This window comes from Rhipicephalus microplus, chromosome 3, assembly GCF_043290135.1.
Source record: "Rhipicephalus microplus isolate Deutch F79 chromosome 3, USDA_Rmic, whole genome shotgun sequence".
In the NCBI taxonomy this organism is placed as follows: domain Eukaryota; kingdom Metazoa; phylum Arthropoda; class Arachnida; order Ixodida; family Ixodidae; genus Rhipicephalus; species Rhipicephalus microplus.
Genome location: NC_134702.1, coordinates 11,683,436 through 11,696,980, shown reverse-complemented (window position 1 = coordinate 11,696,980; position 13,545 = coordinate 11,683,436). Strand labels below are relative to the sequence as shown.

The 13,545-nt window shown below is 49.1% G+C and overlaps 1 protein-coding gene across 1 annotated transcript in view; it reads left to right on the top strand.

Annotated features, from left to right (window-relative positions):
* Window positions 1-13,545, top strand: part of fuss (SKI family transcriptional corepressor fussel) — a 49,402-nt gene that overhangs the window by 17,588 nt on the left and 18,269 nt on the right. The window contains exons 2-6 of the mRNA XM_037415975.2: window positions 931-999; window positions 1,824-2,615; window positions 3,020-3,399; window positions 7,365-7,579; window positions 8,954-9,063. Coding sequence (XP_037271872.2) covers window positions 931-999; window positions 1,824-2,615; window positions 3,020-3,399; window positions 7,365-7,579; window positions 8,954-9,063 — 1,566 coding nt within the window. The remainder of the gene's footprint in view (window positions 1-930; window positions 1,000-1,823; window positions 2,616-3,019; window positions 3,400-7,364; window positions 7,580-8,953; window positions 9,064-13,545) is intronic.

Here is a 13,545-nt window from a genome sequence, read left to right as displayed (position 1 = left end):
CAGCGGTGATATTTCTTGATCGCGATCAACAATCGTCACTGCTACATGGTCCAACCTAATGGGAAATCAGTTTGGCTCAGATATCAGTTGAATCACCAGATCAGCCAGATCTCGCTGCGCAGATTCCGTTCGTCTACATCCCGATATGGTCTGGTCGCGACTAAAAATGACCGTGCAACTGCACCAGATCCAGATCAAGTCCAGTCGGAGGCGGATCCCGAGGGTAGCGGTGATACCCCACCTCCTCCAAAGCCTGTGTCAGCACCCCCAACCTTCCCTTCAATGCTTGTCGTGTATACCTCTAGTCACCAATTATGACAGTGATTGGGACCACTGCGAGCACAGATTAATAGTATTTATGCTGTGATGGTGTTCTAATGACAATCCACTAAAAACAAGAGAGTTCGGATTCCGCGTCCCCTCACCCTCCTCCCTCACCGGTTTTCTTCAACTGTGACCGCCCCACTATTTGGGCGCACGTTAAAGAACCCCAGGTGGTCAAAATTTCCGGAGCCCTCCACTACGGCGTCTCTAGTAATCATATCGTGGTTTTGGGACGTTAAACCCCACAAATCAATCATGACCGCCCCACTCCTAAAATAAGTGGCTGGATATAAACCCGAGCTCAGGCCGAATCAGCCTTCATCGCGGTCAAACTTCCCGAGTGGTACCTATATAATACAAATATGTAACAAGACGCCACGAGAATTTCGATAAGACCAGCGATCATATTTGAACAGCGACTTCAGTATCGTATATGTTAAAGATAATACGAGCGGTTTACCGCTCTCAGTAGTTGCCAAGTACGATATTTTGACAAAAGAAAAAGGTGAAGTTTCAATAACTTTTGAAGTATGTACTCGAGTGATTTTTCGATTTGCGCATCATTGCTATCGTGCTTAACAAGCGACTTCATCACCCCTGTTCCAGAAACACCCGTCTCCGTCCACTACGCGCCCAGAGCCACGGGACCTCTTCTGGAACCGAACCACGGCGCAGGTGAGCAGGCGAATGTGGAAGGTACGGGACTTCGTTATTACTGTACTAATGTCATTGTACCACTTAAATGCGAGTGTCACTACACCGTACGCGCACACACTGAAATATTGCAACGTGCTGGATTGGAAGTGACGACATCGAAAGTCGACTTCCCCACGCGATATGTCTTGTTGCAGAGAAACCAACTTCAAAAAATGTTTTCTCAATCAATTGCGCAAGTACGTTAAAATTTTGAAATATTTGCACGGTTTTGTTTGTGCAGTCTATCACTATCAGAACGATATACACTCTTTCCAGCCATAAGCTACGTAACGCACTAGTTGGATGCGAGCTAGTTAGCACGTACTTATCACGAAAACACGGCGCTAATTTAAACGTAGACAAGGAAACATCACATGAGGACAGTACCCGTCGCTGTGTGACGTTTACTTGTTCATGTTTGAATCAGCGCCGTGTTTTTATGTTACATAAGGCGATAACACGGACACATAAGCGATCTTTTGGAACTGTGGACTGTTGTCGAAGACGCGATTGTTAAAAAAAAAACAAGAAAAGTGTACAAATCTATCATCGTGGTACATCGCCACCGATGGGTGGCTGGGGCTTTGTCAAGCTGTCATTGGACAGCTTTTTTCCCGGCCGCCTTTTTTCACCGTAAATGTTTTTGTTTTTGGTGAAACTAAAGTTCTTTGATTGATTGATTGATTGATTGATTGATTGATTGATTGATTGATTGATTGATTGATTGATTGATTGATTGATTGATTGGCTGATTGATTGATTCAAAGACTCCCGAAGAGCGTTTCACGCAGTCTTTCTCGCAGGAGCAGCCGGCCCCGCGCAGCAGCGGCGGTAGCCGCCACTCGTCGTCATCATCGCAACAGCAGCAGCAACAGGCTGCAGCCGCTGCGGCGGCCAACGAGGTCCGCACCGTGCTCCTGTACGGCGTGCCCATCGTGGCGCTGGTGATCGAGGGCCAGGAGCGGCTCAGCCTGGCGCAGATCTCGAACACGCTGCTCAAGGACTACTCGTACAACGAGATACACAACCGGCGCGTCGCCCTGGGCATCACGTGCGTCCAGTGCACGCCCGTGCAGCTGGAGCTGCTGCGGCGAGCGGGCGCCATGCCGGTCTCGTCGCGTCGCTGCGGCATGATCACCAAGCGCGAGGCCGAGCGGCTCTGCAAGTCCTTCCTGACGGACACGCCGCCCCCGAAGCTGCCCGAAAACTTCGCCTTCGACGTGACGCACCAGTGCGCCTGGGGCTGCCGCGGAAGCTTCGTGCCGGCGCGCTACAACTCGTCGCGCGCGAAGTGCATCAAGTGCGCCTACTGCTCGCTCTTCTTCAGCCCCAACAAGTTCATCTTCCACTCGCACCGACTGCCGGACTCCAAGTACGTGCAACCGGACGCAGCAAACTTCAACTCCTGGCGGAGGCACATCAAGCTCAGTGGGACTCCTCCGGAGGACGTCAGCTACGCCTGGGAGGACGTCAAGGCCATGTTCAACGGGGGCTCGAGGCGACGCGTGGCCGTCTCTTCTTCTTCGTCCTCATCGTCCTCTTCTTCGGCCTCCAAGAGGGCGCGCTCCTCGGCCGGCGACAGAGACGCTCTCCAGGTGGGTCACCTGCAGTTTGTCCGCTGTACACGCTCACTGAGTTCGCTGGCACCCTCAACGCGAGCTGCTTGAATTTTAACGCCATTTGAGTCCATTATTACAGCAATCAACGTCTGTCTCATTTCGAACAGGAGCCGAACTCAGAAAACTCATCTTTCGTAACTTCGGTTTCGCATTAGTCGGCCAGCATCACTAACAATCTCCCCCTTATCGTGACTGGTTGCAATTATACATTACGAAAATTTCAGCGCAAGATGTTTCTGGGAATACGGGCCCCACTTGTCTAAACAAGGCGAAGCCCTGGCTAGGCTCGCAGTGCAGGTGACGGTGGAAGCTGTGTTGTGCGGCATGTTACTCCCTCGACCAGTGACTAGCATGCGTGTAAGCGGTCTCGGCGCACGCAGCCGCCCAAGCCGCAGCCGGTGGCCGCTCCGCCGGCACCCTACTTCCCGGTGCTGCCCCTGTCGAGCGGCGGGCCGGCGACGCTCTTCCCGCCTCCGCTGCTCTGCCTGAGCGGCAGCAAGGCGACCGGCGGCGGAACGCCGGTGTTCGGCGACTACGTCTGGATGGGCGGCGGCAGTGCCAAGCCGTACGGCGCGCTGTGGCCTCCGCCGCCTCCGCCGAGGCTTCTGGCCGCCGAACCGGCGTTCGCCTCTTTGGCCGCCGACGATGCGCCGCCCGCACTGCTGGGAGGTCTGGGAGGCGGCTCGGCGCCGCTGTCCTACGCGTCAGCCTTCAGGCCCGTGGCCGGCACGGCCGTGGGCCGCGTCGCCAGGTCACCCACGTGAGTCATAACTGCCGTCAGATGATCATTCTTGAGCACTTTAGCTGTCGGTGGTGTCTACGTTTCGATAAGTGGGCTTCTCTCCTTCAAGGCTGCATGGTTCCAGTGAATGCTAAGGCTAAAAAAGTATCATCTCTTCAAGCTCTTATCTTCCCTGAGCATCTGTCTTTTTGTTTATCTCTAAGTGCTGTCCCCATCAAACAGATAAATATCGAAGCGATCGAGTTTGAACCATATTCAAAATGGTAAATTTCGTATTTACCAAGATTGAGTACACTAGCCATGAAGCAATCTCATATGCACTATTATTATTAGATTTACAAAAAAAATTGGCCCCGAATCTGCATGTTACACTGCAAATGTCGTCGAAAGACGATAGTCTTGCTTTTGGAGAGAGTGAACAAAATGTTTATTTGATGTTCTGCGCAAGAAAATTAATGGTATTCTGGAGGCACTGCGTTAGTGCCTCGAGTATGTAGCGGAGGCGAACGAGCGCATCGAGGCACGTTAGACACGAGCGCCATCTGCCAGTTATCTTCGAAAACGAAGGAAGGCGTGCGCGCCCGCGGAGAAAGATGCGCGCCTGTATCGGAGGTGATAAGGTGTATAACGCAGAGCGACGGACAGGTGCCACCACCGTGTTGTCTTAGCAAAGCGTTCGAAGCACTTATCTTTTTGAGCATCGCGTTGCACTGTGAGCGTAGCGCGATAAACTCTGCGGTCATTAAAATTACTTGTGTGTACATTAGTATAAAGGCACACATACAAAACATCGACGTGTTGTTATGATGCCTCAGATGTGCGCGATAATTGTTCTTTAATTGACAATCACACAAGTATGAACGCTGAATCTTGAACAATATTGGTGGGCGCTGCGGATGGTGACCGTTTGGTGCCAGTCGAGGTATAGGTAAGAGCAGACAAACAGACAAATGTACAGACAGACAAACAGACAGACCAAAATTTTTCCGTCGAAGGTCCCAAAGAAAGACTACCGTCTTTAAAACATAGCTCTATATTTTTTTTACACAACGAATACTACGTTTTATTGCATTTAACTTAATCGCACGCTTAAGTTTCTTACACGAGGACGCAATCCACAGAACAACTCAACGGGTACTTCGTGCCACCATCCCTGGCAGGTTCATTTTGTACGGCAGCACGACTTCACAGAAACGCTTCGATTGAAAAGGGAGCAATCGTGCTCGCCGCATGCACTGCGTAATGTACCAACTCGGGTTTCTTTTCCCAGTCTTCGGCACCCTTCTATATATAAACACTGCAATTCTTTATACCTTCTATAGGAACTCTCTCAAACTCGCTGAAGCACCGCTCTTGAGTACATCCGGAATCACTTTGAAAGCTTACACTATGAATAACAGATTTGTCACAAAAAGAAGAAATGCTTCAGCGATATTGAGCTCATCGTCAGCGAAACACCGAATCCTTGCACTTCAAAGCTCTCACAGCGACAAACCTAGAAGCACGGCCGACGCGACTATACGCTAAGAGAGAGGGAAATATAGTCCCGTAACGATTCCGAACTTTACTAACCACATTAGCCAAATGCTTTCATGCGCGCCGGTGAAACACCGCACGCACGATCCCAATCGCGAAATCCTTCAAAGCGTTTCCGCCCGTCGCAAAAACGAAGTAAGCTCCACGACTGAGTCGCCCGCAATTAAAAGGAGTCTTCTTTTCTCCGCGACCAGGTTCTTGCCGCAATTAGCGCAGCGGCACACGCACACACACACAGTCAGTCAGTCAGTCATTTATTCGCTGGAAACAACGAAGCGCATCGCTTTCTTCTTAAACCACCGCCGCGGTAAGCCCATTTCGACCGCAAATTAATAGTGTCTGTGTGTCGAGCAGAAACGAGCAAAAAAAAGACGGGCGGCAAGCATGGTTGCCAGCTCTCGAGGATGTTTCATTAACGGCGGCCTTTTGACGACAAAGGCAGCGTGACACGGGGCTGCCGGCGGCGAAGTAAGGAAACGGGGACCCTCTTTTGCGCGGATTAGCCGAAGCGACCGAGCAACCGCGAAATTGCGAGCCGACCGCGGGATAATCCGGTGGCATCGAAACCGCGCGCCACCGGACGGCGGTGGCTGTCGTTGACGGGAAGACTCGATTTGAGAGGATTACAGCGGAGCAATGCAGCCAAGCGGCTTCCCCTATAACTCACTGTCATGTGCGTCGGTGTACGAGCGCTTTGCTTGATGTGCGCGCGTAGTGTGGGCAAAGTATGAAGCACGATACAACGCATTAGCAGGCCATGCACTCCACGCGTTGTATAGTTGTCACAATGTCACCAAGTATAAGCTCCGGTTCCTGCCTATGAGCGGGCGCTCTGTCTTTTCCGAGTATATTATTTGTCGCGCTCGAGTCGAGACGACACAGCGTACACACATGCGATCAGTCGCTGTTGTCTTTTTGTTGGTGTTTCATAAACGTCGCCGCATTCATCGACGTTCTATGTATAGCGTGGCTACCCATGATTATTCTGCGCGGCTGTTAAAAAGCTGTGACGAGCAGGAAACCGCAGCTGCGGTGTAAATTGAACCTTTCTGACCGTCTGAGTATACGATGCTACCGCGTTTGTCAGGACATGGGCTAGCAGAAGGCAAGCACTCATAACAACACCCTGCCTTCAATGAAAAAAACGGTTGTCTAAGGCTACCGCAAAGCAAAAAAAACAAGAAAAAAACTAATAGAAAACTTTGAATTCACACCTTGCCTTGTTCTTCCACTCGTATACCCCCTGATATAGCCGAGTTTGAGGCTAACTACAGTTTGTACCTACAGAATCGCCCAAGAAAATAACTAGGGGCGTCTGCGGTTTTCTGGAGGTGCTCGTCTTACCGAGAAGCGACGTTAATTTTCCTGTAATTGCAACCATGGTAACAGCCTAATTTTTTTTTGTTTCCTTCCGAGTCCTTGTTTAACGGGAAAAGCACTCCATCTTGAACGCACACAATTTGTATTTCTGCCATCTTCCTGGCATCAGCGACGACGATTACATGGCATTCGCGGTGGAAAACCGCCACTTTGCGCTGATGACTCTGTTAGCGGGGAGCACGCCGCAACAATTACGTTCCGGTTTCCCCTCACCGTGCCATTGGCGCCTTCGTCGAAGTGCAGGAGAGCATACTATACAACCGCCACTTTCGCGCTATACCATCCCTAAACGAAAGCCTAACTCACTCTCTCTTTCGCGTATGAAGTTCGATGCCCAAAGCGTGCGCTGTGGCAGCTGTTCACAAGGGTGACCAATTGGGCCTACCGTTGCTTTAGTTTGTCCCCATTGTTCCATTTTTTGACGCCTTACATGACAAAGAACCTTCACAATGCGTTTGAATTGAGCTATGGGAGTTCGATTTCAGCCACAATGATTGATTGATTGATTGATTGATTGATTTATTGATTGATTGATTGATTGACTGATATGTGGAGTTTAACGTCCCAAAACCACCATATAACTATGAGAGACGCCGTAGTGGAGGGCACCGGAAATTTCGATCACCTGGGGCTCTTCGACGTGCACCCAAATCTGAGTACACGGGCCTACAACATTCCCGCCTCCATCGCAAACGCAGCATGCCGCAGTCGGGATTCCATCCCGCGACCTGCGGGTCAGCAGCCGAGTACCTTAGCCGCTAAACAACCGCGGCGGGGCAGCCACAATGATTTGCTTTTCATTTCCTTGCCTCACTATAGTGCAAATTTTTTGCTCTTTTCGACTTCGTTCCTTTGCAGTGCCCGTGTGTGTTCGCCCGTCAATGTGCACATGTATCTGCTGCTCCGTCTTTTCCTTCTTTTTTTTCTTTTTTTTTTCCTGGTCTATTGTGTCCTCTCTGAAGCTACAACTGTAGAGCATTTAGCTCGAGGCCCGTTTCCTGCATTTTGCGGGAATAAAGGCTAATTATTCATTCACGACCGTAAACGAATTCAACTGGCGCGCGCAGGCTGCGGCCTTCTACGCCCGCCTGCGACACGACCACGGACCCGAGTCGCGCTGCCTCCGGCGCGACGGGCGCGGCTGCGGGGTCCGAGGCGAGCGACGGAGCGCGTTCGGAGGACGAGGACGAGGACAGCTTTCACGGCGAGGTGGACGTCACCGACACCAGCAGCGACGACGGACGCACCCTGGTGGCCGCCGCCGCGCCGGCGCACACCATCTGTGAGTACACAAAGCTCCGAGAGCGCGTGCTACTACCACTTGCAGGACAAAAAAGCCGCGGCATGAGCCCCTCCCTACTGAAACATTCCGTATGCGAGTCCAATAATTCCATATGTTTCCATAAAGAATACATATGTTTCCCATATATTTTCCATATATTTCCGTAAGAATCATACGGAAACATACGGAATGATTGGACATCGCATACGGAACGTTTCAGTAGGGCTGGCAGATAACTTATTAATATACCGAAGCGACGGCGTACAGGGAGGGTGGAAAGAAACACGAACAGCGTGGTGTGTTGTTTATTATCGCACTCTGACATTAGTGGCAATAAAAAGACGGTAGAATGATTGTTGGTTGTATTATGGATGACTTCAGTTTTTATTTAATCGCCATCCAGGATACAATCACTTGAAAAGAAAGCGAAACAGCAGAGATTGTAGATGCCGCACTGTCCGTGTTTCTTCCCTTCCACACTGTACACTTTGATAAAGAAGCAACCGTTATATATGTCTTTATATATATATATATATATATATATATATATATATATATATATATACAAACAATGCAATTGTGCGTCCTTCCTGTACATTACAGCTAATCGCGTGTCTGGGCGCGAAGCGAAGTATGTACTGAGAACACCTGGCGGGGTCACTTTGGGTCAAGGACCTAAGAAAGCTGCCCACACTTGTAAACGGCTAATGACCCCAACTTCTGCATACGCAAACGGCTCTGAACAAGTGCCCCGGAAAAGCTTACGGGAAGTTTTATTGTGACATTAGAGTTCATTGTCGACATCCACACTACATAGTGTAACGTCAAGCTACAGTGTCCAAATACCCTCAAGTATACGGCTAGTTTCGATGACGTCAGGTACCAAAACAGGAAATGGCCGTATCTGTGACGTCAAGAGAGTCGTTGTGCGGAGCGGCGTCGAAACCTCGCTATATCTTGCGAGAGCACACGACGACAGTCTCATAGCGTGTCGTCACAGCAAGGTATACGGTAGGAACCAAACAATTTCTGCAAATATGTGGTTACTCTTTCAGGGCACACTCGTGCTTGGCAGTACATTTCCTAGGATCACGAAGGCGCGGCTTTTCATTCGAAGAAAAAAAAAACTTAAAATTTTTGGTGTTGGTGCACCAGGAAGGGTTGTCGTTCGCGGTACTTCCTATTTTAACATACGAATTTTCTAGCAACGTTGATTCAGAAGTAAACGAGCGAACGAGCGCATCTTACGGCACCGCTCAGATCGCGTCCCTGACTCACGCCATTTGAGAACGAGAGCTTCCTTTGTTTAGGGGCATAGACCCCACAACACGCGTCGTCGTTCTTACGTAATTCAACGCGCACCCGTGTTCGCAGCGTCACCGCCGCCAAGCCCAGCTGCTTCGGAGGCAGCGCCCGAGAGCCGAGCGGACGCTGGCCGCACACCTGTGCCGGACACCAGCGACGCTGGCTTCGCCAACAAGCAGGTTAGTGTGTCTGCCTTATAGCTGTACAGCTAAGCAATGTGAATGATTTGGTACCCAGTTAAAAAGGAGAACTCTCCGTTCCCTATAGAGGTACCCACAGGCTTCAATGTCGTCATCAACCCGAATTAGCAAAACTATCATTACACCGGATATGACTTTCATTACACCGAATATGATACAGTTCTTCATGCATTGTCTCTCTTACTTTTTTCTTTTCAAATACGAGAAACCCCACAGTATGCATTTGTCGCCTCGCTCTAAAGCACCACTGTGTAAAAATGCTTACACCATAGCCTCACAATGCTTTTTCTTTTTCTCTTTTTCTCCTTTTTTTTTCTTCCCTTGACTACTGTTTTATTATGCGAGCCTGTTTACTTTATATTATTGTGCCACTAATCGCTCTTGTGTTGCACTTTTTTTATAATTAGTTGGTTTTTCCATTGTATCACAATTTGTGTTATGTTGTATTCAACTATTGTGTATGCCCTCCTGCTATGATCCCTTTGGGATTGGCAGTATTTACAAATAAATAAATACAAATAAATAACAAAGCTTTTCTTAAGCTAACGATTTTAAATAATGCCGTGATTTCTATATAATAATGTTCTTTTTTTTTTGTACCTGTGCTCCATTGCTACCCCGTTGAAATATCTATAGTAGCAATAGTTACAAGCCTATAGTTTTATTTCGAATATACTATGTGCCGTGGTGGTGCATGGAACAAGAGGCTTCACAGTCGGCCAGTGGCGTAGCCAGGGGGTGGCACACCGGGCCCGTGCATCCCCCCCCCCCTCCGAATTTTTTTTTCCACCATAGCATATAGCGAATTACGACCATTTGCCGGCCCGACCCCCATTTCAGATAAAAAAAGGTGCCCCCCTCCTCCCCATCCTCAAAATATATTTCTGCATGCACCGCTGCAAACTGCAGTAATTTTACGTACCAAATGGCTTTAGGTAAAGCGTTGGTATATTGTCCCTGTAAATGGCGTCAAAGAATTACGGTGGTAGCTTTCGTTATTCAATGGTTCGTGCGGCAGACGACCCTGATTGTCACTTTTCTTGTAACAAAAATTGAGGTATCGGATGGTATGACTATAGTACCTAGAATATACAATGTAATATGGTAATGGTATGACCTATTACGAAAGGGCCCTGCTAGATATGAAGAATCGCGAATAATATGCCACCACCCGTCATTTACGAATCGAAAGGAAACTAGAGGTACAAACATTACGCAAATTCCCGGTGAGGAAAAAAAAACCTAGCTGAACGAAATATGTAATTTCGAAATACAACAGTGAACAGTGAACTTTATTGACATCATGTACATAGTACACAATGCCGGAGGCCGGCAGAAAAAGCCATCGCAAGGATAGCTTGACGAAGCTGCGGGCCCCCGTTTTGGCACCAGCGTACAACGGTGTTCTCAGTACATAAAAAAAAAGCCTGCGTACAAACATGGGATCCATTGCGCCATTAAAAGGAAAAAAAACAGACAACAACAATAACAACAACAAGAGAAGAAAAAAAAGAAAAAAATATGTACTGAACAGATAAATCACTTAGTACAGGACCCGAAGGAAAATGTGAGTCCACTACAAATAACCACGTCTTGCGTACAAACCATACAGAAAAGAAAATATACACCAACGGATGTACTAAATAGCTCAGTACATATAGATTACCTTCATAATACATGCATACAGATTAACATAACTTTGTAATTTACATAGAGTACACTATAGATATATAATTGCACAAATCATTCAATACACGACCGAAAGAAAATATGAGAAAACAAGCTGACATCCACTCATACCTGCTGGTAATGCTTTTCATAACGCTTAACTTTTAGTTACATTGCATAAATTAAGCTATCTTGAATAGGCTCGCCTTCGTTAACTAGACCAGAGTCCTTCAATGCAAGGGACTCTGACTAGACATTGACTAGTAATGTCTAGTACCATGCAGGGCAATTTAACATCAACAAACTGCCAATATGGTCCTCGTAAGTCAATACGTGACGCAGCTCTATGCACCAGTAGGTAGTAAGAAATTAATACCCGTTGTGGTCCTCGGTCGAAATCACTAACATATGACGCAGTAAATGCTTTTGCCATAGGCCAACTAACCAACTAATGTCTGCAATCACAATTGGCTAAAAGTTAGGTTCTCATAGCACAGGGCATTTTTGCCAATTACGGCCCTGAATCCTGTTGCGAGGATCTCCGCGATTCTACATAGACTGCTCGTGCTTTGATCCGGTTAGTCTTAAAGTGGCCGTCTCAATCATACAAGACAAACAATACCTGATTCCAGTAGTAGATTTGCTGCCTTATTAGCTGTGTCGGAGAACTGGAAAATATGACAATTTCTGGTGTTTCATTCGCACGAGTAAGGACAAAAAGAGAGAAGGGTATCGCTCTGCTAACGATAGCAATCTCATGCTAAAAAAAAAACAATGAGATGCAAAGTTGCTGAAAGAAATGAGCGAAGGAGAGCGAGAGAGAGCGGTTAAAGATACGAAGGTGTGGGAACGAATTCCACTCTTCTTCGCAACCGTCTGGTCGACGTGCACGCGCAAAAAAAAGAATAACAAAAACAAACGCGCCATCCGTGTCGGGGGTTCTTCAACTGGATACCATCCGAATCCAATCTCGGCTCCTCTCGTCAAACAAGCGCGGGACAGAGTCGTCGTTGAATGTGTAAACGTGAAGCACGCAAGCGGCAGACGCACCGAGGAGTGGTATAGCAGTCAAACCCGATCCGCGTGGAGAGAGGGTTACATGCAAACACACGCACTGGCACCCCAAGCGCAAATTGGAAAGCGACCGTGTGCGACAAAGGATCGGAAGGAGCAGGCAGCCGAAACGAGACACCACTTGTCGTCGCCTGCCAGCTGCCTCGACGCGGCACAAAAGGAGCGCTGTGTCAACTCGACCGGCGACGCTAATCGAAGCACGACACTCGTACATTGTCGACGCCGGTATAGTATAGCGCTGGAACGGTAGCGACCGCGCGTAGCAGTTTGACCGTCGGTGTAGTCGAGTTTGAGAGAGAGAGAGAGAGAGAGAGAGAGAGAGAGAGAGAGGACAGCGCTACGAGGTGTCGCAACTCTTTTCGCCCGTCCGAATGGCGCGCCCGCCTCCTCCCAAACGGGTACTTGAGCACTGATTAAAATCGCAAGCCGGCGGCAAAGGTAAACAGAGCCCGGTTCCTCGGGCCGTGCGCCGTACCGTTCATCTCCTCCTCCTCTTCTCCCCTTTCGACTCTGCAGTGTACTCCCGAGCTTCGCTCCAAGTGCGCATTTTTTTACCGGTCGTATTGAAGCGGACGATGCGGCTCCGGGCTGCCAACGTCGAAGCGCCTATTTTGTAGGGTCGCGCGCGTACGTAAGAACGCACGCACTCACTGGTGAAAAAATAAATAAAAGGGAAGTGTTCGTTACATGCTTAGATGTAGCGACAGACCCCCCAAACTCAGCAGCGCAGTTTTCAAATCAACGCCCTATCAATGCAGGCCGCTTCCGTACGTGCTTTTACTTCAATGCTCGGTTCAGTTTAACTTAGTTCTTGTCGCGTCTTCTGGCGGTGGTAAATGATACGTTTTTCCCTTACGCCATCTTTGTTCGGAGCTCGGCCAGGTGCTTCAACGCGCTTTGGCGCGCGAAATCAGAGCGCCTTTATTTAAGCGCGCTGTTGACACTAACGCCCGGCGCCGCGGGCGACGAAGGCTCGATCACGCGAGCCGGAGTCCGGAAACAAAAGGTGCGTGACGAGCTGCCCGGCGTATACGCGAAGCGGCAGTTCGTTAATGAACAGAAAACGCACCGTAGATTCCTTTCAGGTGCGGCGAGGCTCGAAGGTGGGTAGGAGGAAAGGAGGTGGTGACGGTGTGGAGCTCTGAAGTCCACGGAGAGTGGAACCAGCGGGCTTGCAAATGATGCTCGCCCCGAGCTTGTATACGCCGTTGTGAGGGGCAAGCGAGAAGAGCGTACGCCGGTGGTTGATGGGAAGCGAGGAGATATACGATCAGGCGCAGCATTTGTCTCGTCACTACATTACCATGTTGAATTGAAAACTATGCACGAAAAAAAAACAAAGAAAAACAACAACAACAAAAAACGAGCGCGAACCATCCATTGGTGCTTCGGTTCGTGCATAGCATGGCGCGCAAAGTAATCAGCCGTTCCTTTTGTGAATCATACCGCCTTGGACGAGTTCGCTAATTTCAGTTAGCTTCTCGTTCGCGCGAACCACTTACACGCCTGGCGCGCTTCAGGCCGGAATCCTCGGGGCATGTGAACACGACTAGCGTGTTCGGGTGTACATGAAGTTGCGTACAGGTTACTCGCGCTAGCTTGGAAAGTGCTTACCGTTGGCCGCGGACTTGGAGCGTGTATCCATTGACGGGCGCTCTTGTGTTTGCCAGCGAATGAAGACGCGTATATAAGCACGTGAATTCGGTAACGCGTCGCAAA